General features: G+C 45.0%; 1 protein-coding gene across 1 annotated transcript in view; it reads left to right on the top strand.

Moving 5' to 3' along the window:
• The first annotated feature begins 3397 nt into the window (after positions 1-3397).
• The window catches only part of LOC135827577 (uncharacterized), a 22984-nt gene continuing 43 nt past the window's right edge, over positions 3398-26338 (top strand). The window contains exons 1-7 of the mRNA XM_065340047.1: positions 3398-3620; positions 7823-7944; positions 11661-11924; positions 13447-13636; positions 20979-21215; positions 22296-22400; positions 25047-26338. The exon at positions 25047-26338 is cut by the window's right edge and continues 43 nt beyond it. Of these exons, the coding sequence (XP_065196119.1) occupies positions 7854-7944; positions 11661-11924; positions 13447-13636; positions 20979-21215; positions 22296-22400; positions 25047-25590 (1431 nt within the window). The 5' untranslated portion in view covers positions 3398-3620; positions 7823-7853 and the 3' untranslated portion in view covers positions 25591-26338. The remainder of the gene's footprint in view (positions 3621-7822; positions 7945-11660; positions 11925-13446; positions 13637-20978; positions 21216-22295; positions 22401-25046) is intronic.

The raw sequence follows: 26338 nt of genomic DNA on the forward strand, positions 1-26338 counted from the left end.
CACCCAACATCGGTTGTGTTTACGCACGATTCAATCTGAGCGCAATATTTTGCTCGTGACAAACGATGATCTTGAATAAAACTAGATAGTGTTGGCGACTTCGGCGAAGATTTAACGGGAAAGGGTTTTCATCCCCACATCGGAGCTAGCGTCAAGTGTCGAGTCAACTCGCCGGAAAAGCGCTAGCTCCTGTGTGGGGAGCAACCATCTTTCCAATTGAATAAGAACTTCCAGTAGTTTGTTGGGGTATATTGTATGGCTGTGCTACATAGGGACTGGGAAGAGAGGTATGGCGAAAGGTGGGCGAAAGGTTAGGTTTAACGAATAACAGACGAAGTATTGACGAGTCCAGACACTGCACAACCAATAGAAAGTACGACTGGCCCTGGAAAGCAGCTGACAAGGAGTGCTGTCAACAGCCATCCAGCGACATCACGTAAATCACATCTCAAGTCAGAGAGGTGATGTCATCACCTCTCTGACTTGCAACGTTATTTACATGTACATGCACATAACATCCCAAAAGTTGGCTTGTGGGTGGGGCCGCCGGGGGGGGGGGGGAGTTGATGCACCAAATAACCAAATACGGCAAGAAAATAATAATTATGCTGGTGACGTTTCCCATTCCAAGCCATACTTATGTGATAGTGTTAATATGCTGGTGATGTTTGGATGCTGATGATCCGATGATGAATGCTAGATTGCACGGACGATTTATATTTTGCATTTCAATAGTGAACATTGTGCTATGGCTCTCCTATGTTAAATGTCCCGTACAAGAGGCTTTAGGAGAGACGAATTTAAAGAAGTGTTAGCAGAGTTTACACGTTCAAACTCTGCTAACACTTCTTTAAATTCGTTAAATTCGTTAAATTCATCTGTCTTAAAACATCTTGTACCGGAAACTTAACATAACGAGCCAACTGTGTTGAGACACAAAAAAACACTGCAGGAGGTTTGCTTTGGCCAGGCAACAACCAACATTAGGGAGGTTTCGCTCTACGGAATTACGTATGAAAATAACGTAGGAACTGCACGGAATTTTCATACGTAAAAATCAGAGCTGTTCGGTTTCGCTCTACGTGATTTCTCCACGACTGCTAAACATGCGTTGTTGCTTTTGAGACGCGTTGGCTGCATGCGCCCACCGCATGCACCATGAACCGAAACCGCATTTTCCATTTTATTTTGCACGTGGTGTACGGTGTGTGTACCTTGTGTTTCGCGCGGCTTGAATGTTGCCATGGACAAATGCGGAAAATGCGAAAAATATTTCAAAAAGTCCTACGGAGGACCCAACGTAGGAAAGTGCTTTCCTACGGAAATCCGTAGAGAGATTTACGTATGAAAGTTGCCCTCGCTCCCCGGCGCGTACGACATACGGATTTTCATACGTAATTACGTAGAGCGAAACCTCCCTATTGTCTACACATGCACATAAGTTGTGCCAAAAAGTGTGCTGAGGATTACCGAAAGAAAATAATTGAGCATTTTCCGAGCATTTTCGGCAAGGTTTGGGAGCATTTTCGGCAAGGTTTACGATTATTTCCCATTTTCGGCAAAGTTTCGGGCGTATAACGCCGGGCCCTACTTGGGAGGACTTCAGAGTAATTCACAGCCAAATAGAATCGGGGCGGTTTTGGTGATGGTACCGAATACGTAGCTCTAGCAACTTTCAAGGTTCGCTAGGCAAGCTAAACTCATAATCATTGGTGGTCCTGGTGGGTGATTCCTACGGAAACACAGCTACACGATCAATGGTTTCATTACATAGTTGCCCAAGGAGAGCCACGTATGTTCCATAATCATGCTTATGAGAGAGAGGGGGGGGGGGGGTGATAGCACTACATGATTATGGATCACTGGTTCGGAGCACAGATTTAACGGCCTTTCCAAACTCAACGTAATAATCATACCAAGAGTACATAAACTTATTTATGTACTCTTGATTAAACTAATAAGGGGAGCATTGTGTAGAGATCAGGGGATTGTGCATTTTTGTGAGCGTCCCAGGTGGATGAACAACAACCACTGCCCACTGGCTTGCTGAATAAGGCTATGATGACTATTCCTAGCAGTCTGTTCAACTCTGCCACCATTCCAAAGCAGGACATTCCGATTGCAGCCCACACAAAAGTAATGGTCAATGGTCTCCCATATAAAACGAAAATTAGAAATAACCGCAATCAATAAGACAAGCTGAGTGTTGTACGAAAACTTGTTTGAATCCTTATTTTTCTCTACACTATTTCTTCACATTTTCATCGTTTTATTGCACATTTTCTCCACCATTATACATTGCATGAATAAAGTGGACACAAATATCGATTCAGCTTGTCTTATTGATTGCGGCTAATTATTGTCTCCTCGCCGTTTGTTTAAATAAGAAATAATTTGATTCAAAGCCGGAGCAGAGCGGCGTGACAGCCCGTCCTAGCATTAATCAGTGGATACGCAGCGCCCGTTGGAAAGTTACTTCGAAGTAGCCTTTTAGGAGCATCCACTTTTGCCAAAATTTTACCCACACGTTTCACTTTCTTTGCTGTTTCTTGCGATCATCGACCTGTGATGGTGAAGACTGACCGTCAAGATAAATGAACCAGAGAGACGACTCAGATTGGTCGCCAAGACCGAAGTTCATCCTCTGAACGCGATTTGTGCTAGCTGCAAGAGCAGCGGGACGGATTATACGGTCCCTGCGTCCCTCGGATGGATTATGGACCGTGTACTGAACTAACTCTATACTTGAAACGGGATCCCAGCGCTGCTTTCGACTCCCGAGTTTGATCTCTGCCGCCAAAAACAGTATCGTGGCGACATACAGGGTCTAGGGCTGCCTGGATGTGTGCCGTACACACCAGGAAAATGCCGAAAGCGGTCAGACCGCGCAGAAAGTGCTGCCGCATAGCCGGTCTGCACATATGCTGCACGAAGTTTCACGCAGAGCGGTCACCAAAGCCTCAGGTAAAGGGTAGCTACAGTACATATACACTGCACACTTGCACTGTATGTAGTGTATAGTAAAAAGACCACGATAAACATGCGTGATGACAGCTTGCGTGCTTCGTGGGCTTCTCGCTCCATATTTGGTCAAAACAGATTGGCTGCAAGCTAGCTGCAGGATTATGCGTGGTACGTAATACGTGCATATAATTTATTCATGCATGGTGTATGCCGAGTCCGATCCTCGTAGCTTCGGGTACTCAATAATAACGACGTTACGTGCCCGGCGGTACACATTCGTATTACCCATAATAGGGACATTTTAATGCATCGTACATGCATGGTGGTACATTTTCAAGAGAGGTATGATCCGTTGATGTTGAAGCTTCATTCAGTAGGCCAAAGGCAAAGGCAGAAAGTTGAAATTTCGCGAACTGCCTTCAGGATATGTACACGTGCCTATAAGAGGTCCTTTGAGGAGAGCAAGAGAGAGAGAGAGAGAGAGAGAGAGAGAGAGAGAGAGAGAGAGAGAGACCGAGAGAAAGAGAGAGTCTAGTTTTCGAATGGGAGGGTAGCTGATAGCTGGCTTGCTGCTGCTCTTGCGGATAGCATGTTGAGGTGCTGTCTTTAACCTTTCTTGGATCGCATGTAACCACACCTGCCTAGGGGCATCTCAGGTAAGCACACTGTTATGAACGACTAGCATGTCGGCTGCGGGCGACGTAGGGAGCCCAGAATGAGTATGTGTGTACAAACAAAAACGACAATCCACTGCTACACACAGCAGAGTTACAAACGACCACTCTACGGCTGTGTTTACATGAGAAATTTCAACCCGGGTCGAGTTCAGCCCGGGTTGAAAGTCTGTACGATAAACAAAAGAGGTGAGCGTTTACATGAAGACAGTTGACCCGGGTCAAATACTGATATGCCGCCAAAAGTCCGCTTCTACAGTCCTGTATGGTCACGTGAATCCGTTCGCGCGAAATTTGCATCTGCAGTGCCATTCAAACCTGGTGCGAGGTACGCACAGAAGCGCATTTGTACGATTTTTTTGGCCCGGGTTGATTTCAACCTGGGTCAAGCGCAATGCGTCATGTAAACGCGCCATTCATTTTATGTACATGGCGGGTTGAAATCTGACCCGGGGCGAACTCAACCCGGGTTGAAATGCTTCATGTAAACACCGCCTATGTGTTCAAGTCTTTGGCTATTCACCTATCGCACCATGTACTATTAACACAGACCAATACTGGACAGCAAGTAGAGTAGAAAGGGAAACAAGGAAAGGAACAAAGCATAGGGGATGTAGGGGCGACGTGCCGATGTGCTGGGAGCAACTCTCTGTTTTGCTTTGTTTTATGATGGATGATGCAAATGTACCCTCCCTTTAATAGTGCCCCATCTGTGATGGACATTGAAAAAGATAATGCCCCGGGGGCAATAATCGCACCAGTAGGGTATTACGTTTGCATATGCATTGGTTACTATGATCGTGCTGGCTCCATCCCTTGTCTCCTCAGCTATCACCCCCCCCCCCCCCCCGGCACACACACACAACACCCCTCCCTCTCGGTGTGTCTGCCCGGTGTTGACTCGGAGACCCACGGTTGGACGAACTTCCCAGGCTTCACCACCACTGGCGTTTCTGTGCTGCCTTCTTTATACAGACGCATGTGCATTTTAAACTCGGAGGGAGTTGTGGTTGCTCGTGAGAGTGCTCAATACACCAAGGTGCAGAGCCTAGTACACACACTTGAGAGGGACGAAAAGCGTTTCTTCTGTAACTCTGAGTTTCACGGTTTTAACCGATCATCAGACAGCAACTTGACTACAATTAGGGATCTCAGCGCGTGAACTGCGCAGCCAGTCTGCGCAGGTGAGATTTTCGATCCCAAACGCGTCCAGTGCAGAAATCGTGGAAAAGAACATTTTTTTCGAAATAAATCAAGTTGAAGAAGACAGTAGAAATGGCTGAATATTGCGTCCAGGAAAGCACGTTCTACGGCCATCTCCAAGCTACCTATCTCCCAGACACTCTCTCGGAGGAACTATGGAGGGTCAAAGAGCACAATCTTTCACTCTTGGACGCAGCGTGAACACCTCTTCTACTGAGCGCGATGTCTTCTCTCCGAGTGATAATGGCGGCGATGTTCGCGATGGCTGATGCACTGAAAATCGAAGTTAGGACAATCTAACCGGAGAAAACGTCTGAATTTTTGATTGAATCCTCTCTGAAGTGGGTTCTTGCCACATGGAAAATTATAGGAAAATCGACCGGGGCAATATCGCCTTGGCCACGCTGTCCTTCGGCGGGAATTACAAAGTATGTTCGGACAACGATGAAGATGACGATTCCGCTAGTGTCCACCGCGTCCCCTAGTGTCGAATATCGACCGTCGCCATTTTTCTGCTGTGGCCGCGAGCTGCACTCAAAACTCGATGACGCAACGTATGCGCAAACACCCTGCGCACTGCATGCACTGAGATCCCTACTACAATTTTCAGAATTCAAATAAATATTAAAAAAACAAAAAACAAAGAAAGGAAAAGGACAATAAGGATACGAGTTAAGAGTAACTCTCCATCACTGTAACTGGATACTATATACAGTCAGAAAGAATAACTAGGCACACAACTAACATCCGAGTTTCAAAAAACAAAGAAGATAAGATTGCATTGTATATGTATATATTCACATGTCTGAAGTTTCGTGGCTTCCAATCAAAAAGAAGAAATAGACCATTAATTTTTGGCTGCATTTTCTCGTCGCAGTTGTCTGTCTGGCATGGATATCTTTTCCAGAGAACCATAATTTGTAAAGATCCGCAATGATATAGCTGAGCTATATACATTTTCAGTTCTGTTGAACTCCCTCAAACTTGATTTTGATTTTGCCTCGTTATTGATTCTGTGGATTGAACGATCATCCAAGTACTATGATTATGCAGGTGAAGATTCCAAGGCGGCATACTAGAGAGGTTGCGCACACCGAAAATTCGTAAGATTTCGACCGTCCGGGTTCAAGTAACGAAAGCTGCTACGAAGATCCGTCCAAACACGACCGAAACAGAGCAGATATACGAAAATACTTTTCGTAACGTGGAGTACTAAAATACTGATATTTTACCACTCCCTGTCTTGACTCTCCCCTCCCGATCGCTCGCCGCTTCGACGTACTACGAAAAAGTTTGCACGTTGTGCGCAAAACCACGATTTACGATTATTCAAATAATCTACGTGGAGATAAAAGTTTAATGATAGCTATGAAAAGTATGAATGCCGCAGACATCACCACGCAACATGACAATTTGTTCAAGGTTTTAGATTGTGTGTTTCCAGAATCGATTTTCAAGCTCCGATCATCAGTGGAAATACGGACCTAAAGTGTTCAAGGGAAAAACAAGTTTCCACTATTTCCACCGATGATTGGAGCTTGAAAATCAATTCAATCTAAAACCTTGAACAAATTGTCATGTTGCGTGGTGATGTCTGCGGCATTCATACTTTTCATAGCTATTATTACGATTATTCGTTCGCTTTTTTTTCATTAAAAATATTCGTTACGGCGTTACGAATTTTCGTTGTGCGCAACCTCTCTACTAGCAGTATATTTATAGTATCATATTTCCCCGAATGTAAGTCGCACCGTTTTACACAAAAATTCAAGGATAAAAGGGGAAGAAAAAGAGAAGAAAACACATGAGAACGAGTTATGCAGCAACTATCCATGACTGTAACAAGATGACAAAGTGTCAGAACATGCAATAACAGGTCACAAAACCGACAGGCGCACTGAGACATTTAGTGACCTGAGATCTAGCTCTAACACATGTCTAGTGCGCACACCAACAGTCTTCCAACATGGAAGGTTCATGGTTACGTAGGACCGAAGGGGGGAAGGCGAGTGCAGCGAAAATGTGCACATGCTAAGACCGAAGGGGGAAGGCGAGTGCAGCGAAAATGTGCACAAGCTAAGACCCACGGCAACAAAGAATCCCGACTGTTACAGGACGCTGACAATACCAGTTCTCATGTGTTTTCTTCTCTTTTGTACATTTAATACTTGCTGAGTACCCGATTAAAAAAGGGGGTGTGACTTACAATCGAGCATGACTCGATACTGAAGTCAATGTATCAACTCAATATTGCTCAAACCTGAAAATGGGGGTGCGACTTATAACCGAGTGCGACTTATACAGTAATCGGGAAAATACGATAGGTATAGTAGTGGCTATAGGTAACCATGGAAACATGGTGTGGCCGAGTCGGTTGCTATGCACCGGGTGCTAACCCATTTGTTAGAATCAAGTATCAAATAGATGGCTTCACCCTACCCGGGTTAGTATCACATGGCCTTTCATGGCACCTGTTTTTCAACCCATTTGACAAATCAAATCACCTGCATTTTCATAATTATATCCTGCATCGCATCGTTCATTCCCACACACTCGCCAATCAAATCAATGGTGTCTTTATTAACTATTAAAGATCAATATCATCATTGCCACTGCGTTCGTACGCAGAAACTCAATACATCTCTATCAAAATTAATGTTTGCTTTGGGTTTCATTAAGGTGGAGCAGCTGACGTGGTGGTGGTGGGGAAAGCGGTTTAGTAGGAGATGGCAAATTGGCTGCAGTGAAGCGTGCAATTCCGGCCATCACAAGATATACGTCGTCCAGCACGCTGCTTGCCGAGAGCGAATGCTACTTGGCTACGTATAGTTTCCTGGCATGTAAAGAAAAATTGCGAAAATTGTTATTTGCGTGTGTTGAGCCCCCCCCCCCCCCCTCCCTCCTCAAATGTCATCAGATCATGCCTTAAGGCGCTGTTCTCAACTGCTTAATGGCCTTGGCGGTTTTTTGTTTCTGTGCAGAGCTTCAAAAGACCTCGCAGGCGCATGCAATATGAGGACTATCAGGGTGACAGTGGGAGTGCTTTTGCAAGCTCTTCACATTCTAGCTGTGGCAGCGAGAGGTACTCCTCCAACACAAGCAGGTACTTCAATGAGATACAGATTGCCTGATTGTGCTTAAGATGACTTCAGACATTGGTGCTACTGACCTGCGCTTCATGCACTCTACAGTCAGAAAATGTTGGTCGGTCAACAATTTCATCCAACTACATGTATAGAGAAAGTGGGTTCGTCCGATTTTAAATTTAGTCCATGGACCATAAGAGTGCATTGAATAGCTGGAAAATCGACATTCGTCCAGCATTTAACCCTCTGACTACCAGCCATTCAAATACCAATCCACGTGGATCGATGCAATAGGCAATCACTAAATATTTCATCTCACGCTCAAATATTTTCGGATTATTACAAATGAGGGCTCTACGTCTTCAGAAAGACCTTGACTATCGACTGCAACTATCGCTTTCACTCCTTGGTGCATATTTGGCGCACAACGAAGTATTTTTGTAGACTGTGAATTGACTCATGGCCAGCAATCGAGGACATCTGAGAGTTGTAATTTTTGTACTCCTCCGAGGTGAGATTTTTGGCGTGCTGGGCCAAGCACAAGGAAGCCATCTGCAAAAAAACTGCAGAAAATGGTTGTTGTTTGATCCTTTGGTGTAATCTTTGTTTCTAGTCGAAGCTAGTTGCTGTTTGGAGCAGAAACGCTGAAATTGACTATTTTCTGCATGTACTCATACATGTACTCATCTACTCATCTACTCATGCGATTGCTGGCTATGCAATTGCGATAATAATGGGTAGTGAAAGGGAGAGCATGTCTGAGAAAACAAGAACATATGTGCAAGTAAGTCTCTCAGATTTCGCTCAAATTTTGCAGGTAGGTTTGCTTTGGGGTGTAGATCGACATTCCAAAGCCCGCGCAAAATCTTTTGAAGGTGTAAATATAGAGATAACACTGTGGTAAATCGACTGCTTGTATTGTTACAATAGTTCTGACGATATTAGTTATTTGATTGTATTCTTACTTTGTAGCTGCGTCCAGGCTCGTTGGAATTCTCATCACGGACTCCATTCTAGTTTCGAAGAGATATCTATTCTTGTGCATTTGTTCTCAAACTAATTCTTCGTAGTATTTGCAGTACGTAGTCTCGCGCTCTTTGATTTGTTTGACTCGCGCGTGACTTTCCTTTCTTTTCTTTTTTTGTCATGTATGACGTATAGGTATGACGTGAGTGTGTACGCACTCTGTTTATGACAACGTGACTGCATGCTCACGTGGAACTACAGTCAGTAGGCTAGTGCATTTAAGCGACTGCAGCGATCCGATCTTCTTGCTGCAGCGCTGTTTCTTCTTCTTCTTCACTTGTGTCTTTTCTTTGGTCGCTGCACTAGTTTGTGATTACCATGATTACGCGTCAATGGACGACATGGTCGCCATTTTGTGCATGTCCTTTTCTTGATGGATCTTGGATCTCGTGGAAAAAGAACAGTTTTCTTTTCTCCCAACTTTACCACTATTTCAATATTCCAACTCTCTTGATTCCTGGTTGATAGTTGTGGCTCAGTGCATGTGCGAGTGTGCTGGAGTGCTAGCTGGAAGAGATAGAGAGCATAGTGGTGGAGTAACAACGGGACCATGAAATTGGCATACCGCTCAATATTGGCCCAATATTGGCATGATTCATGGGTCTACAAACGAGCCACGGCACAGCGTGCAAGAACAAGCTACGAACAAAACTCCATCAAGCCAACATTACCTCACCTTAGGAAAGTTGTTGGGGCAGCACCACTTAGCCACGCCAGCATCCCAGAAGACAGTCTACTCTAGTGATCCGTCGAAGGCGCGTTCCGAAGCTAAGTTGTCATCGGCACTGGATACACTAAACAGCCACCTTGGCCCTTGGCATGCAGATAAATACCGACAAAACCGTTGTCATGCAAATCCATCCCAAGCGTGCCACAGGGAGTCAGCAACAACAACAAAGGCAACAACTGCAAATCACCTTGTCAAATGTTACGCTAGGGGAAGTGGAAAGCACGAGATGCCTAGGAGTCGTTGTTGACAATAAGCTGTCCTTTGACCAACACATTTACAATGTCGTCCCGAAAGCCTCACGGAAGATTGGTGTACTGCGCCGATCTTTCTGCCAGATGAACATGTTTGCCCGCCGTACTTTCATTGTCGGTGTTATCCAGCCTGATCTAGAATATGCTCTCCCTGTATACCTTTTGTTTATATCCGCTAAAAATAGAAACAAGGTAGCCTCACTCCATCGGCGCGCTGTACGAGTTGCTTGTGGCGCATCACCCCAAGCTAATATCACGCCACTTCTTCACCACCTCAATGTTTCCTCTTTCCAATATCGATCAGTATTTTTGTTCCTTGTACGTCTACCCGAACTACTCGCGGCTCAACAACTCATAACATGAGTATGAATCACTATAGATTTATGTCTGGCTTTCTGTCCTTTTCAAGTAAATCGGCTCTTGTTTGGAATTATTTACCAGACGACCTGAAGTCCTGCACTACTATCGCAGATTTCCGCGTCAAATTGGCTATTTGGCTAAAAGACAGCTTAACTCTTAATCATTGTTGTGATTTGCTTTCAAGCAATGTGCATAATCAGTAAATTAATTGATGTTGCTGTTTTTGGTTTTTTTTTTTTTTGGTTTCCCGTTCTCGGTGCCTTCTATTTGGTACTTTTTGTAGTTGTAGTTCTGTACTGTTGAGCTATCCGAATTCAAATAAACACTATAAAAAAAAGACGAGGGCAATCATCCCTTGACGCCACAAATGATCGTCTTGAAAATAGCCAAATTACAAGTGCTGATAAAACAGCGAGCTATGTCCTCAATTAGCAAACACTATACACCGGCAGATAGTAGAACGCCTCTTCTAGCACTGAGGACATGTCCCCATCATCCTTTTTGGGCTTTCTTGAAATAAACAATTTAGAATTTTTCCACTCGACCATTCTGAAATACGTCCAAACTCATACCTGCGCAGGAAAGCTCGCCCCCTCCGCGACGTCTAGTCAGCAATTTCTACTCCAACACCTCTCCCAACGCTGCAGAACAAAGTGTGATGTAGATTCTGACTAGGAAAAGCAACGGTGATCACTTGTCCCTCCAAACAACAAGCTTCTCCTTGCGCCACCGACATTTTTCGGTGCAACAGTTGATACAAAAGTGACTGAATTTTGCGTGTAGTTTTTTGGATTTTACTGCAAGAGGAATGATGAAATCTGCTGCCTCAAGAACTCTTCTAAGGTGTGGCAATGTTGGAGTTTTGTTTGTAGCTTGTTCTTGTACGCTGTACCGTGGCTCATTTGTAGACCCATAAATCGTGTCAATATTGGGCCAATATTGAGAGGTATGCCAATTTCATGGTTCCCTTCAAAAGATTTTGCGCGGGCTTTGGAATGTCGATCTACACCCCAAAGCTAACCTACTTGCAAAATTTGAGCGAAATCTGAGAGATCGACTTGCACATATGTTCTGGTTTTCTCAGACATGCTCTCCTAATATAGTCCAAAAGACCCTTGGACGAAAAGATGAAATTAAACTCCAGACGCATATTTCTACTTCTATAGTAAAAGCATTTAAGTTTGGCACACTTTCTACATGTGCCCAACAGCTCCTACTGCGGTTGATCCCGTTTCATCTTCTAACCTGCACGAGAGTAGCATTGTGCGTTGTGAATGCTGGTAACCAAAGTAAATTGTGGCTGTGTGCTCTGTGTGTGTATGTGTGTGTTTTTTTGCGGGCGTGCATCTTGCTCCCGCTTGAATAGCATCACCAGCACCACCTGCAGTAACGAGCAACGAGACAGCGTTGTCAAATTCATCTGCTGCCGAATTGCCCAGCACAACTTACAGTGTAATCGTGGGGGAAATGAGCATAGCTCAACCGCCAATTGTGTACCAGAGGCGACGCTTGCCAGTAGTATTCACTGCGCAAGATGAGAAGAACCACAGCACCAATGGACGTAGGACACCCACCTCGACATTTCCAACTCCTGCCAGTGCCACCAGCCAATACGAGGAGATGGAGACAGGTATGTACAGTTCTCCAGTCGGGTTTTGTAAGGGGAATGTTGTTTGTATCCGATCTGAAGGTTCCAAACAAACGGTTCTGGGACTAAGATGAAGAATCAAGGCTTTAAGAAAATTAATTTGAGAGGACAATAAGTTTACAAGCTCATCATTACCCTGCTTATAATCATTAATGTTGGGAAAAAACGGACAACCTGTAAACTTATGGTTCTAGTTTTTTTAGTGTTTTTCAATAAAAGAAAAGTGAGAGGCACATCACACAGAGCGATAGATGGCACATCACACAGAGGGATAGAAGGCCTATCATACAGAGGGATTGGCGGCCCATCACATGGAGGGATAGACGGCCCATCGCACAGAAGGATAGAAAACACAAGGACATGGTGTACGTTTGGTCATACTAGTTTTCTTCACAAGGAATCTAACTTACTACCAAAACAGTGGAACAATCAGCTTAGTCGTGGTCCATCTTTTCCATCTGTGTAAGGTCCTGATGGTATGTAGGCCTCCCAGCTATCTGTTGTGACGCGATAAGGAGAAGAGTGTTATGATTCCAGCTTGCATTTGCCACGATTTTAGTCATTTTGGGTAAGCAGCAGGTATCAGCATGTTGAGTAGTGAGGGAGGGGAACTCGTGGGTCATAGCAGATTAGGTAAGGGAATATTCAGCCTTCGACTCAGTTAGGCTGAACTGTCAGCATCCCTTGAAAGCACCAGCTCCAGAGTTTGAAGCAGCCGTATTCTTGCACAATAGGATTAGCACATCTACCACTTCACATGTACTTCATGCATGCTGTTAGTTTGCAGTACAGTAATGGCGTGGCGTACCGTCACCTTTCACCTCTTCTCCTTGTGTTAGCACTTAGCACACCTGTTTCCTCAAAACGCGGAATTGCGTTTTTTGTGTTCACAATTGTGCTCTATAAATTCTGCTGCTAAATATATCTACCCATTCGATTAGTATTCTTAACCTTCACTGATGAGACTTTATTGAACTCAACAGAGCTGCGTATGAGGCATTGTATCTGTCAGTATCCACAGCGTGGCGTGATGTTGCTGGTTTGAATGAGCGCATGTGGTGGAGGAGGAATCCCTTCCTTCCTAATCATTGGTTGGAAATCAAATAAATGTCGGTGTCTGATATACCTTCAACTTCTTCTGCTCTGTTCTCGCTGGCCAATGAAATCGGCGGCTGAGGTTTGGTCAAGGCAACATGTGAGATACGTTGTTGAGTGTTGCATCATGAGAGAGAAACGCATTTTCATTGCTACAAACGGCGGTCCAATGTTTCAACTCGACGCACACGCGAAAAATGTTCTTATACAGTAACATTGGGATGTCCTGGACAACTGCCCCCCCCCCCCCCCTCCTCTCTCTCTCTTATCTCTTTCTGTCTGTCTACCCCACTATTTTTCTTCTTCACAACCAATGGAGTGCGAAACCAGGATTGGTGGCAATGCTCTTGGGCAAGTTCAACATCCATTTGGATTCATTATACTTCTTTTTTCCCATTGATTGTTTCAGGTTCATTGATGGGTCGCACTCCTATGTGGATTGCGGTTGGTGCCGGTGGACTCTTTGTAGCACTAGCAATCATTGTCTTCATACTCCTGCGCCGCAAGCCTTTCCCTAACATTGAGTTTGAGCATAAATCCCAGTGCGATAACAACGGCACTGCACAACACGCCGCGCTCCAGAAGGACTCTCTATCAAGGTGAGGAGGTGTCATCAGACCATGCGATATATGTTTAAAAATCTTTTCCTGACGTGAATTTGTGAAATGCAGTAGTAATTGGGGGTGAGCCAGTGTTGCTGACAACGCATTTATGAAATGAGCCGCAATCAGCGAAAACGACCCTTAGAGGTTTCGTAATTTTTTCAAGAAAAAGGTCAATTTGTGACGTTCAACGATATTTTGATCGCGCTGCGAACAGCGCGACGAGTTCTTCTTGAACTCCTTGCTTGAATTTATTTGAATTTAGTTACTACGGTTGAAGTGGTGTCGAGTGGCGACTCGAGTGTTCCTTGATCTTGTTGCGATGCCTGCAGACGCCAGAGCTATTCACAGAGCACACGCGGCAGTCATGGTGTACAGCTAGCTCGAGCCTGGTGGGGAGTGGATGCTGAAGTAGCCGCTGAAGTTCAGAGTGAGGAAGAGACGTTCTTTGGTTCTGACATCGATGTCAACAGCAAGGCCGAATCGCAGCCGTCATCGCCTGCTGCGTTGCGGCTCAAGGTGGTCGATGACTCGTCAGAGTCGTAAGATGAGGAGTCATCACCTGAAATAAATTCTGAGTCTGGGGCTAGTGACAGCAGCGACGTCGTGTCGTCAGCTGCGGAGGAAGAAATGGAAGACATTGCGGAATGACTCCACGCAGGATGCAGCTGCAAAATAATAAGTCGATCATGTCTCCGCACTCTTCAGCTATTCTTTGTCATTCTAGCTGCTTACTGCACTATTTCAAAGGTATTCAAGCTGCCTACCCACCTTAGAATGCTGAATATTTATTGTACACATGCATCGTATACATACAGTGCACCAATTTGGAGTACACCTTGTATATTGGTGTATACACCCGCTTTGAATCGGAATATTGAACTTTGTCTTGGCTGAGGTCCTTCAGTAGATGGGTTTCAACAAATTTCTAACCAAAAAGGAATTTTGAAAAATTTCACCCTAAGGGCTGTTTTCGCTGGTTGAGGCCCAAATATTGTCAACAATAACATACAAAAAGGAGCAAAAATTAAAGTTCCATAACGTTTTCTCGTGACTTTCATCAGTGGAACGCGGTCACACAAAATGTAGTAAGTACAACAAACACTAAAATGTATATAGCTAACATGTTTTGAGTCAGAATAGGAATACAGCAGCCAGTGATTACAAAAAGCGAAGTTTACACATTTCCCGTTTGTGATTATTGGATATGAGAAAGGAAATGAATGTGATAAATGTGTGGATGAACTTGATGGTGTGTGCGTGTGGCTGCTGCCTGCTGTGTTCCTGTTCCACCTGAAACCATATTTGCTGCAGTATCTACGTTTGTGCTATTACTTTCAGCAAGAGTGCATAAACAAAAGTATGCAACTGTGGTTATGGCCCTGTGCGCGGCGCGCTGCCTTCATTACGTAACTTGCCTTCATCACGCTCTGAAAGCATGCATTCAAACTCACAATTACATTTTTACTTAGGGCGCTCAGTACGAAATAGGGCTTTCACCTGCAGGATAACACAGTGAAACAATTTGGTAGAATGTGTGTGTCTGTGAGTTGTATCGAGGGAATGCATGCAGCGCAGGGCGATAGTGCGGGTTCGTACTCAGGGCATGAATTGAAACAAATTGATAGAAAAATGAAATAAGGTAGTGTCATAGCATGATGCGAGAGAGCCCTCGCTATGCTTCTTTGCCTAGGTCATCATCATGCATGATATTCGAGTTGATGGAAACTGTTTTGCAATACAATGATGTAGCCAGTGATTGAATTGAGAAAATATGTGCATCCGTTCGAATAACCTGCAAGCTGACGTCGACATAAAAGCATAGCGAGGGCTCTGAGCTTTCAAGCTCTCTTGTTCAGGATTATGCAAAGGCTAACACCTTTCGGTGAGATCTCCTATTTGCATATGCTCTAGGGACATAGTAAAGAAGAGGAGAGGAAGTATGCAAATTCTGTGTAAAATGTTGGATTTGAAAAATGGCTACCGGCTGCAGTTTGCAATAAATTCTCCATCTGAACTCGAGGAAATTCAAACTCAGATGGTGGGCTACGGAAAAAAATGTTTTGAATGTCTGAGTGAAAATATCTGGTTTAGTTTGTGGGCTCGATCGCATAACTTGTGCCCATATTTTTCCATGTTACAGTTCCCCTTTACCTCAAAGCGAAGAAGCTAGGGAAACTGTCACCAATAACATGGCAATAACAGTACACGACACTGACCAACGGTACTCACTTTCTATAATTAACAGCCAATTAGCTCTAGCACATCTTGGATGCGTACTCCAACAGCCTTCCAACTTGGAAGGTTCTAAGTTATAGGAATAACAGAAGGAGGGGAAGGAGAGCGAAACCAAGTTAAGCACGAGCGGAAAGTCTCAGCTGCGAAGGATGTTCGTACAACGTGCAAACTCATGTTTATTGTATCGGTTCCAAGGATATTTACTCGCATACAATAACCTTGGACACACGCGTGCAACTGGACTCCCTCGATTTAGGCTAAGGCATGTGGAGAGTCCATAAATACAAATACAACATACAAACGTTTTGGAGACAGCAGTTTTAATTTAGCTACAAAGACAACTGATTGCACCATGGATGGTTCCACGCCAGGTGCTCTAATAGTTGACGGTTCTGATCGCAACACGAGTGTAGGAGGCACCACTGGCAAAGGAACGTTCCTCGGCCTGTCACACCCACTGTGCTGAGGAGCTGATGTAGACATGGGTGCAGTCGAAACTGTTAGAGCACCTGGCGTGGAAACATCCATGGTGGATGTGGCAGATACACAGTTAACATACAATGGTCTGATACCAACGGCCGGCTCATCACAGAAAACCTCGGGACCAGTGTCTACCAGCTCCATGTGTTTACGACTGCTTCGTACAGCTGTGGACTACACGGTTTTCTTCAGTGGTGGTGGCGCGCGGGCTACGGGGCCGGTTGGAGTAGGTAACCGGAAGCGAGCACGAAGGTCAACGGACGAAGAGGAGGATGCGGAGCATGATGATGAATCGGTGAAGCAGGGAGGAGGTGACCAGGTGCTTACACAGAGGTCGGTGGATGGGGGAGAAGAGGAGGAGCGTTCAGATGAGTCAGTTGGAGAAGTTGATACCGAGGATGAAGCGAGTGGCGATGAGGCTGGTGAGGTCGGGTGTGATTGTGACCTGGAGTTGGATGTGAAGAAATCGGCAGTTTACAGGCATTAGTTGGGTCATCCTGATTGTTGTCATTCGTACTCGGATTCTTCTTTCACTGTGTTGTGTCGTGCGAGTCATACTCATATCATGCAGCTTAAAGTTTTAGAGGCAATCTTCATTCACTTGTACAAGCCAGTGTTGTGTGTACAGAAGGAAAGTGTTATCACCTCAAATTGTTTACGTAGTGTATGGTGCGAGTGTTTGAATTCTTTATTCTCACGATGGCACCATCGCCAATAAGAGATAAATTGATGAGAAGGTGAGATTGTGGGTTAAACAGTTGGAAAGTGATTTACATCACGTGTTGTGAGTATGATTGTCCCCCCCCCCCCCCCCCGCCAGTGTTGTGTGTACAGAAGGAAAGTGTTATCACCCTCAAACTGTTAACGTAGTGTATGGTACGAATGTGGTGAGTATGATTGTCCCCCCCCCAACCCCTCCTTTCACACTTCCTTCCGTCTGTTCAGGTTCTTTCTTTGTTTTGCTGATGCTGATGATTCACATATCCATTGTTCTTACCTGCTGAGCTTGCCCCCCTCACTGAATAGATGTAGTATTATCACCTTTTTGTTTCGCTCCTTTTCACCTTCTTTCACTTTTATTTGTTCATATAAGATTAGTTCAAGTAGTTCCCATTACATTGTTACGTAGATTCACTGATGATTGTAACAAGAAAACAGTTCTGAACGAATCCTCTCTTTCCCTTCCCTGTGTGCCTCGCGATAATCGTGCAACATTTTACACATACATGTCGAAATATATGAAATGCTTACTGTGCAATTAGTTGTCTTTGGAGCTATACAAAATACAAAAAAACTGATTATTGAACTTGGCCAGGGCCTTTGTGCCTACGATCATGCTTTGCACGCCAGCAAAGGTAACGGTCGTTGAAAGTGCGTACTGCAAATGCAGTGCTTGAACCAAATAAAATTCAAATTTCTAAATTTCCCGGCATTTTCAGGAATGTTATTTTGGTCACATGCGTGCCAATGTTTGCGCGTTGAGTGAATGGCCTATTAAACAGCCCAGCACTTGGGCTATGATGCGTCTACCAGATGCTAATGCTGCAGAAGCCGAACTGTGACAATAATAAATATGGTAAAATACTTGAGCGCCGCATTGACCAGTGGTCGAAGGGATATTTTGCAGAGCTGCAACGGGAAGCGGACACCATACAGACCTCTCTTCTATCGTCCAAGAACAAACATAAACGTGATTCAGTGGGTCCGTCGGTTGACCCTGCTAGGCGTTTTGCAGATTATGTCACCGCGGGCAAAGTGGGCAAGGCGCTCCGTGGCTTGACAAGCGGTGATGATGGAGGCGTGCATCAGTTGGACAACGAGATTGATGGACGCACTGTCCGGGATATCCTGAAAGACAAACATCCACCCTCAGAGCCGATGAGCGAGGACGCCGTTATTGGTGGTGATCCACCTGCTCCACCTCATTCGATCTATTTCAGCAGCCTTGGACGTCAGTCGATTAAGAGTGCAGCGCTCGGTACGCAGGGTGCTGCGGGGCCGAGTGGTGTTGACGCCGAGAACTGGAGGCATTTTTGCGCTAGTTTCTCTGACGCCTCCCAGGGCCTTTGCGATGCACTAGCATCGTGTGCAAGGCGTTTAGCCTCCACGAATGTGCACCCAGCATCTTTGTCGGCTTTCACTGCGTGCAGATTGATAGCATTGGACAAGCAACCCGGTGTCCGGCCGATTGGAATAGGTGAGGTCGCTCGACGCATTATAAGCAAGGCCATCCTCTCCGTCGTAGGCCAAGCCGTTCAGGAGGCGGTTGGGTGTATACAGCTATGCGCTGGCCAGGATTGCGGTATAGAGGCGGGAATACATGCGATGCAGCAGGCCTTTGAGCTGGATGACACCGAAGGAATTCTGATGGCGGATGCAAGTAATGCGTTCAACAGACTAAATCGACAGACTTGCTTAAGAAATGTTCGGCACTTGTGTCCATCACTTGCTACCAATCTAATTAATACCTACCGTGATCCAGCTCATCTCTACGTGGACGGTGAAAGTATCCTGTCGCAAGAAGGGACAACACAGGGTGATCCCCTTGCAATGTACATGTACGCGTTGGGAATAATGCCCTTGATACGTTTGGCGGATGATGCGGGTGCGGTTCAGTCATGGTTCGCGGACGATTCATCCGCTGCTGCTCGTCTTCGCAGACTCCGTCTATGGTGGGACATAATGGACAAGAGAGGACCGGCATATGGATATTACGTAAACCCAAAGAAATCGGTCCTTGTCGTCAAGGAAAGGTGTTACCAGGAGGCGACTGAATTGTTTCGAGACACTGGTGTAATGATAACGGACGCGGGATCACGATATCTTGGCGCAGCAATCGGAAGGGACAGCTTTCTTCAAAGCTATATCAAAACAAAGGTGGACGAATGGATGGGGGAACTGAAGAAGCTAGCAGTATTTGCACAAACCCAGCCGCAGGCTGCGTATTCTGCGTATGTGACGGGCCTCAGGGGTAGATGGGCGTTCCACTGTCGTACCATGAAGGTACCCGAACCCATGTTCCAACCGCTGGAGGACATTGTGAAGTCTGAACTGATTTCCGCCTTAACTTGCCGTGCACCCCCAGGCGACACCCTCCGACGGCTTATGGCTTTGCCGTGTCGTCTGGCAGGGCTCGGTTTGATTAACCCTGTGTCCCTATGCCAACAATAAGACTCGTCGGTTCGGATGACCAACCCTTTGTCTCGGAGAATCTTGTCAGGGGATGACTCCATCGGTGACTCGGTAGTGTTAATCAGATCGGCCAAGAGAGACGCCAAGGCATCTTCGCGACGTCATCAGAAACTGGAATTCGACGCGATATCGGGCAGTGCGTCGGAGTCGCTACGACATGTCATAGACGTCGCGAAGGAGAAAGGGTCGTCGAGCTGGCTGACGTGCCGTCCACTTAAGAAATATCATTTTAATTATTTTAACAAAGGGAGAGTTTTGGGACGGACTCTGCCTCCGTTACGGATGGACACCGGCCAGGGTACCGTCACACTGCTCTTGCGGCCAAGAGGCAACTGTCGCGCATTCCCTGTCGTGCCCCTATGGAGGGTTTCCCTCCATTAGACACAATGGTATTCGGGACGTCACGGCCCGGCTGCTGGACGAGGTGTGCACCAGTGTGTCCATCGAGCCCTTGCTGCAACCGCTGACGGGGGAGCGTCTTTGCTACCGGACCGCAAATGTGGAAGACCGTGCCCGGTTGGATGTCGCTGCCAATGGTTTGTGGGGCAGTCGTTTTGAGCGTACACTTATTGATATACGGGTTTTTAATCCTCACTCACGCTCAAATCGATCTGCACCACATACTTTTGTGTATCAGCGACATGAAAAAGAAAAGAGAAGGCACTATGAGGAGCGGGTGAGGCAGGTTGAGCAAGCCTCCTTTGTTCCGGCGGTCATGTCAGCCAGTGGTGGAATGGGTCCAGCATCAACAGCACTGTACAAACAAATTGCTCATCTGTTGGCGGAGAAGAGGGGTGAGCATTACTCTCATGTTATGGCATTTGTTAGATGCAGGATTTCCTTCAGCCTTCTGAAATCCTGTATCATGTGCATTCGCGGTTGTAGGCGTTTAAATTTTGGTTTGAAATTTGCACCCTCCTGCGGAGCCCACGCTGCTTTGGCAGTGGCGGAGGCTCGCTTGCCGACGTAACCGTCGGAGATCATCATGAACAATGGACTGACTAATTATTCACTTGTCCTGTCTTTATAAATAACATGTTATTGCATATGTTCTTGGTTTAGTTTTTGGCCTTTTTCGTGCTTTGGAGTTGATAACATTTTCCTCACTATCGAATAAGACCTGCAGGCTGCTGCCGCTCTCCGTTCTAAAAAAAAAAAAAAAAAAAAAAAAAAAAAAAAAAAGCACTTGGGCTATGACAATTTGGATTGACAATAGGCAACAGTAACAAGCAGCAGTTTCACAGCGGTCAGTACCCGCGGTGATTGCCGTGCAATTTTATTGCATGAGCTGATTGTCTGGCAACTGGTGATGTTAGCGGACATCGTAGCGTTACTCGTAGTTCCTTTGACCATTTTTTCTATAAATCCCAGGTATCCTTATCAGCCTGTGCGTGTTGCTGTTGCCATTCTCGCAATTGTTTTTTTGCAGAACAAAGACTAGAGTGTCAATGCTGGATAACGTATCAACCAATGGATCACCCAAGATGGGCTTATCCAGAATCGAAATCGCCACGCCATCACCAAACAAAATGTTTAAAGAGTCAGCTCCGAGTTTGGAGCCCACCAATATTATCCCAGATAAGAAAAGATATATCAAAAAGAAGCCCACCTCGCTTGATAGCCCTGATGTGGAACAGTATTCGTTCGTTCCCGTCCAAGACAAAAGGTACTGCACCTTGGAATTGTTAACATGTTTTTTGTTTGTTCTACTGAAATATTTGTAGAAAGGTAAAGGACCTATGGATACGAGTTAAGAGTAACTCTCCATCACTGTAACTGGATACTATATACGGTCAGAAAGTGCCATAACTAGGCACAAAACTGACAAGAGTACTGAGACATTCGACGTCCTGTCACCTAGCTTCAACACATCTCCGTAGCGCTAACCGACAGCCTTCCAACTTGGAAAGTTCAAGGTTATGGAAAAACCAAAGAGGGGGAGGCAAGCGCAACGAAAACGAGCAAAAGCTACAGTCCCAATGGAACAAAGAATTTCGATTGTTTCTGAAATGTCTCAGTACTCTTGTCAGTTTTGTGCCTAGTTATTGTACTTTCTGACTGTATAATTGTAGTATCCAGTTACAGTGATGGAGAGTTACTCTCAACTCGTATCCATATGTCCGGCTTTTCCTTTCTACATTAATGTATGGCTCAACATCCGAGTTTCAAACTACAGAAATATTGTTCACCTTTAGAACCATACAATATTTACGTTGTACTCATCCTAATCTCAGTGTGACGAAGATTTCTGATGATTGTCACACGAAAACGACGTGAAAATCCCTACACAGTCGTTCCTCTTGTGTCGTACCATCAGTGCGTACACATTATTTCCGTCTATAATCTGTTTCTTGTCACACTGACTGTTTTTGTTTGTATGCTTATCTGCCGGTAGCTGTCTTTACAGCTATGCTGATAGCTGTTAAAATGCATGAGCCGTCAGATGACAGAACTGACCCGATCACAAAAAAAATCAGATTTGGGGTGGGATTTTATCGGAAATAATTCCGGTACTCGAAAGGAATATCTTTTTGTTGTTGTGGAGATTGCGTTGCCAGCCGCAGGGCACAGCGGTGGCGGTGGTGCAGTGGACACAGAACGAACATTGACGGTCTAATAATTTCAAGGTTCAGAAATACAATCATCCTGCTCCTTTCTCTCAAATGTGAAAGTACATGTAGTGCATGTATAAAATTATAAAATGGAAATTTCCTTGTTGCTGTTTCTTCTGCTGCGATGCTAACAGCCGGACTTCCAATTTGTCTGATGTCTCCTGCTCGGCTCCACCCGACTCAGAACTATACGATAATCTGTATAAGTCCACTTTTAGCAATGGCAATCAGGGAATCAGGTAAGATACTTGCCTCATCCATGTAGCACTATTTCTTTTTTTTCCAGTTTCTTGAACATACGATCGAACCAGAAACAACGGGGTCAAAGTGTCGAAGTCTCCAGGACCAAGCACAATGTACGGCAGTAGCACAGAATAGTAGAGAGCTGCCACTTTTCTGATTGCCGAGAGCAGAGGAGGCATCTGGGGTTGTTGGTGGTGAGATTTCTTTATAGTGACCAACATTGTGAGCACCTGCTAGGTTCCATAGTTCAGATAAATAGACAATTTCTCCAGACAAGCCAGGTCCCAGATTTGCGTCCCTGTGGGTTTGGCATTTGTCGCTTTCCACAACTGCTATAATGTTTTTGCAGATGCGATCGAGCCCCACAATGTCGAATGAAATAATTGCGGATCGGCCTCCAATGAAGATGTCAAGTCTACAGACTCGAACAATGGTCTTGAAAATTCGAATACACTTTACAGAGATTGGCTGTTAACACCCAGCGCACAGTACGAAAACATCCAAAAGAGTCGAACTAGAAGGCTGTCATGCTAACGACAAACACACTTGTAAAAAATTACAATCTTAGAGTGATCCATACTGGTGACAGAGTACTAATTACGAAATAGAGGTTGCGACTTCGGCGATGATTTTGTATAGAAATGGGTTTGCTCCCACACTGGAGCTCGCGCTATTCCGCCGACGACTTGACACTCGTGTTCTCTGGATGGCAGTCGTGAGTCAGTCAAGTGTCAAGTCGTCGGCGGACTAGCGCGGGCTCCAGTGTGGGAGCAAACCCATTCCTTGAGTACTAATTGCAGCTACAATTAGTACTCTGTAACCGTGTTGATTACTCTAATGTTGCCATTTGTTTCTGTCTGGTGCGCACTTACTCTATTGCTTGTGTTGTCATTGTTATACAAAAGAGAAAGGACCAAGGAACTAAAAGTTTCGCCATACGGTCTACTGACATCACCAGTTACTAAACAATCAGCTCATGCGATAACATTGCACGACACTGACCGACGGTACTGACGTTTTACAGCGAACTGGCTAACAGCTCAAGCACATCTTGGATGATTGATATAGATATATTATTGATCTTCGTATCTTTTGAGCCACACACGTTGTGTGGAATGTTGCTTTGCGTTCTTGAATATTGGTTTGACCGTATTGTCCAATTGTTTTGCCAGTATCGTCATGGATATGCGTGAACATCCGCCAACATCCTTCACAGCTGAGACTTTCAGCTCATGCTTATCTTTGTTGCGCTCACCTTCCCCTCCTCATACTATTTCTATAACTTAGAACCTTCCAAGTTGGAAGGCTGCTGGAGTGCACGTCCAAGTCCTTTCTTTTTTTGTGCCGTATGTCAGCGCCTTTAAAGCCATGGCCTTATATTCGAAACACCACTGCTTTCCTAGATATTTTAGATGCAATATGACTTACACACTATGTCATTTCATACAAGTCAATACAGAGGATTAGCAAGACGAAATTCGCGTTCGCGTTCGCAAACATTTTTCAGTTAGCGAACTGGATTGCGAACTTTCGCATTTTTCGTTCGGAAAAGTAGTCGGAACACGAATCGCGGATTCGTGTCAGGACAGTCATAAATTTACTACGCTATACTGTCTGCACATAATGGACGACGTGGCAACGTCATGCATGTGCGAAGTCTGTTTGCTAATCCTTCTCATAACTCGAATTCCGTCACTGAGTTCGACTTTCCTTGGAGAGCGAACGCGAACGCGAATTTCGTCTTGCTAATCCTCCGTACTATCCACACAGAAATTTCAATCTATATCTACTTCTTCATCCGTCCTGCTAGGCTGTAAGTTTTCTTAGCATAGTACTTATTCCTTCATTTTACAAAACATACTTTAAATGTAAATATTCTACGGGAAGATAACAATTTTAATATGGCAATAAGTAGGACGAGCTGAAGTGCCATTTGGATTACTTTACTAAAGAATATGAGCAATGGAGACGATGGAAAAACAATCTAAAGGGCAAGGAAAATACATGTAAGAAGAAAAAAGAGATGGAAAAAAAGGATGATTCGAACAAGTTCTCATACAACACTCTTCAGGAATCACCGTTGTCCTAAAGAACAAAATGATAACCTAATAATTATAGCAATCAAGGTAGGGTAGCAGGATACAATGACAGCACTAAAATTCAAATGTCATTTCATTTATGAAGCCAATGGCTGTATAACTGAGGCTGGCCTTATAATCGAATTTACAGCCATGTCTTTAAAGGTGCGGACATACGGTATAATTATGGTGAAAAAAGGAGGACAAAATGTTACGAGTTATGACTAACTGCCCACCAACGTAATCAGATCTTACACAGTCAGCGAGTGCGACAAAATGGCACAAAACTGACATTTTAACATTTCCTCCTCCTTTTGTCACCATAATTTAATTGGGTCGCCATCCGAGTTAAACACACAGTGTAAATCAGTCCTTGGCTCTTATCTCCATTCCTGCACACCTGATGAGTTGTCATTGTTTTGTTCTTTTACTTATTTTCTGTCTTTTTGCGTGTTGTGGAAAGGTGGTTCTTGACCAGGGAGTTGTACGACTCCTTGTTCTTGACCTGCCCCGTACGCGAACCCGTCGAATTTTTGTTGTTGTTTTTTTTTTTGCGTGTTGTAGGTCTACAAGCTCGGGCTCAGCGGACATGGCCAATAGCAAGTCGCTCAGCAAATCTACATCTAACCTAGAACGACTGTTTAGGCGAACGCCAGTAAGCAGTCGCAAGAACACATTCAGTGTCAGCAAGAATACCTCCTGCGAGGTGCTATCGTCTCTCGCGGGCACTGAGGTTGTGTACGCCGATGCGGACAGAGTTGGCGAACACATACAGCCGTATGGGGACATAGCCCCGGTGGCCGCTGTACGGAATGCCAGTGACGCCACAGCGAAAGGGACGGATGACGTTGGACGCGCCAAAATGCACCGGCACGCTACTATGGTAATGAGTGAGTTGTCGCAACGGCACGCTGAAAACACACTTCCCCGCTCGAAAACGTTCACCACTAAAAACCTCCGTAGCCATACATTTGATGGCAGCTCCCCAATCGCATCAAATGCTGGTGAACACGCTGGGCTAGCATCTAACATTAAAAGGATTCGATCAGAGTGGGCTGCCGCTAGAGGCCGCCGGACAGACAGCAATGTGAAGGATGGAGCTGCATAGTATGAACAACGTGAAGAATGGATCTGGATAATGTGAACGACGTGAAGAATGGATATGCATAGTATGAACAATGTAAAGTATGGATCTGGATAGTACGAACAACGTGAAGTATAGATCTGGATAGTATGAACAACGTGAAGTATGGCTCTGGATAGTATGAACAACGTGAAGTATGGATCTGGATAGTATGGCCAACGTGAAGTATAGATCTGGATAGTATGAACAATGTAATGAATGGGTCTGGATAGTATGACCAACGTTAAGAACGGAGTTACATACAGTGGTGTAGATAACATGAATGACGTATCTGCACAGTACTAGCGACTAGCTGCAGTGTAGCCAGCATCCTCTGAAAAGGGACGCTGACTGTGTGGATAATGTGATTATTGTTGGCATATGACAGATCCGACTGTAGAACAAGAACACACAAAGAGCACGGCGATGTGACACCCAAGAACACTGGTGACTTTTGCTGGATGCTCGGAATCCTGTAGTCCCTACCAGGCTCAACATTCTAAGATTTCTTGAGCGACATGACATGGATGTTATAACACCTCATTATCACCATAGTATTAACCGTTGCTTTCTATTCCTATCTAGCATTATAACCCTTAACCTTTCTGTCTCAGTTTGCTCACTCTGATCCGTTTAGTGCTTACTCCACACCACTATGTTGTGTGAATGTAATTTTGTCTTTGTTTGCTTAGTCTCTTGCTTAGTCTCTTGTTTTGTCACGTGCCTATCCACT

Source organism: Sycon ciliatum, chromosome 11 (assembly GCF_964019385.1).
Source record: "Sycon ciliatum chromosome 11, ocSycCili1.1, whole genome shotgun sequence".
Lineage (NCBI taxonomy): Eukaryota > Metazoa > Porifera > Calcarea > Leucosolenida > Sycettidae > Sycon > Sycon ciliatum.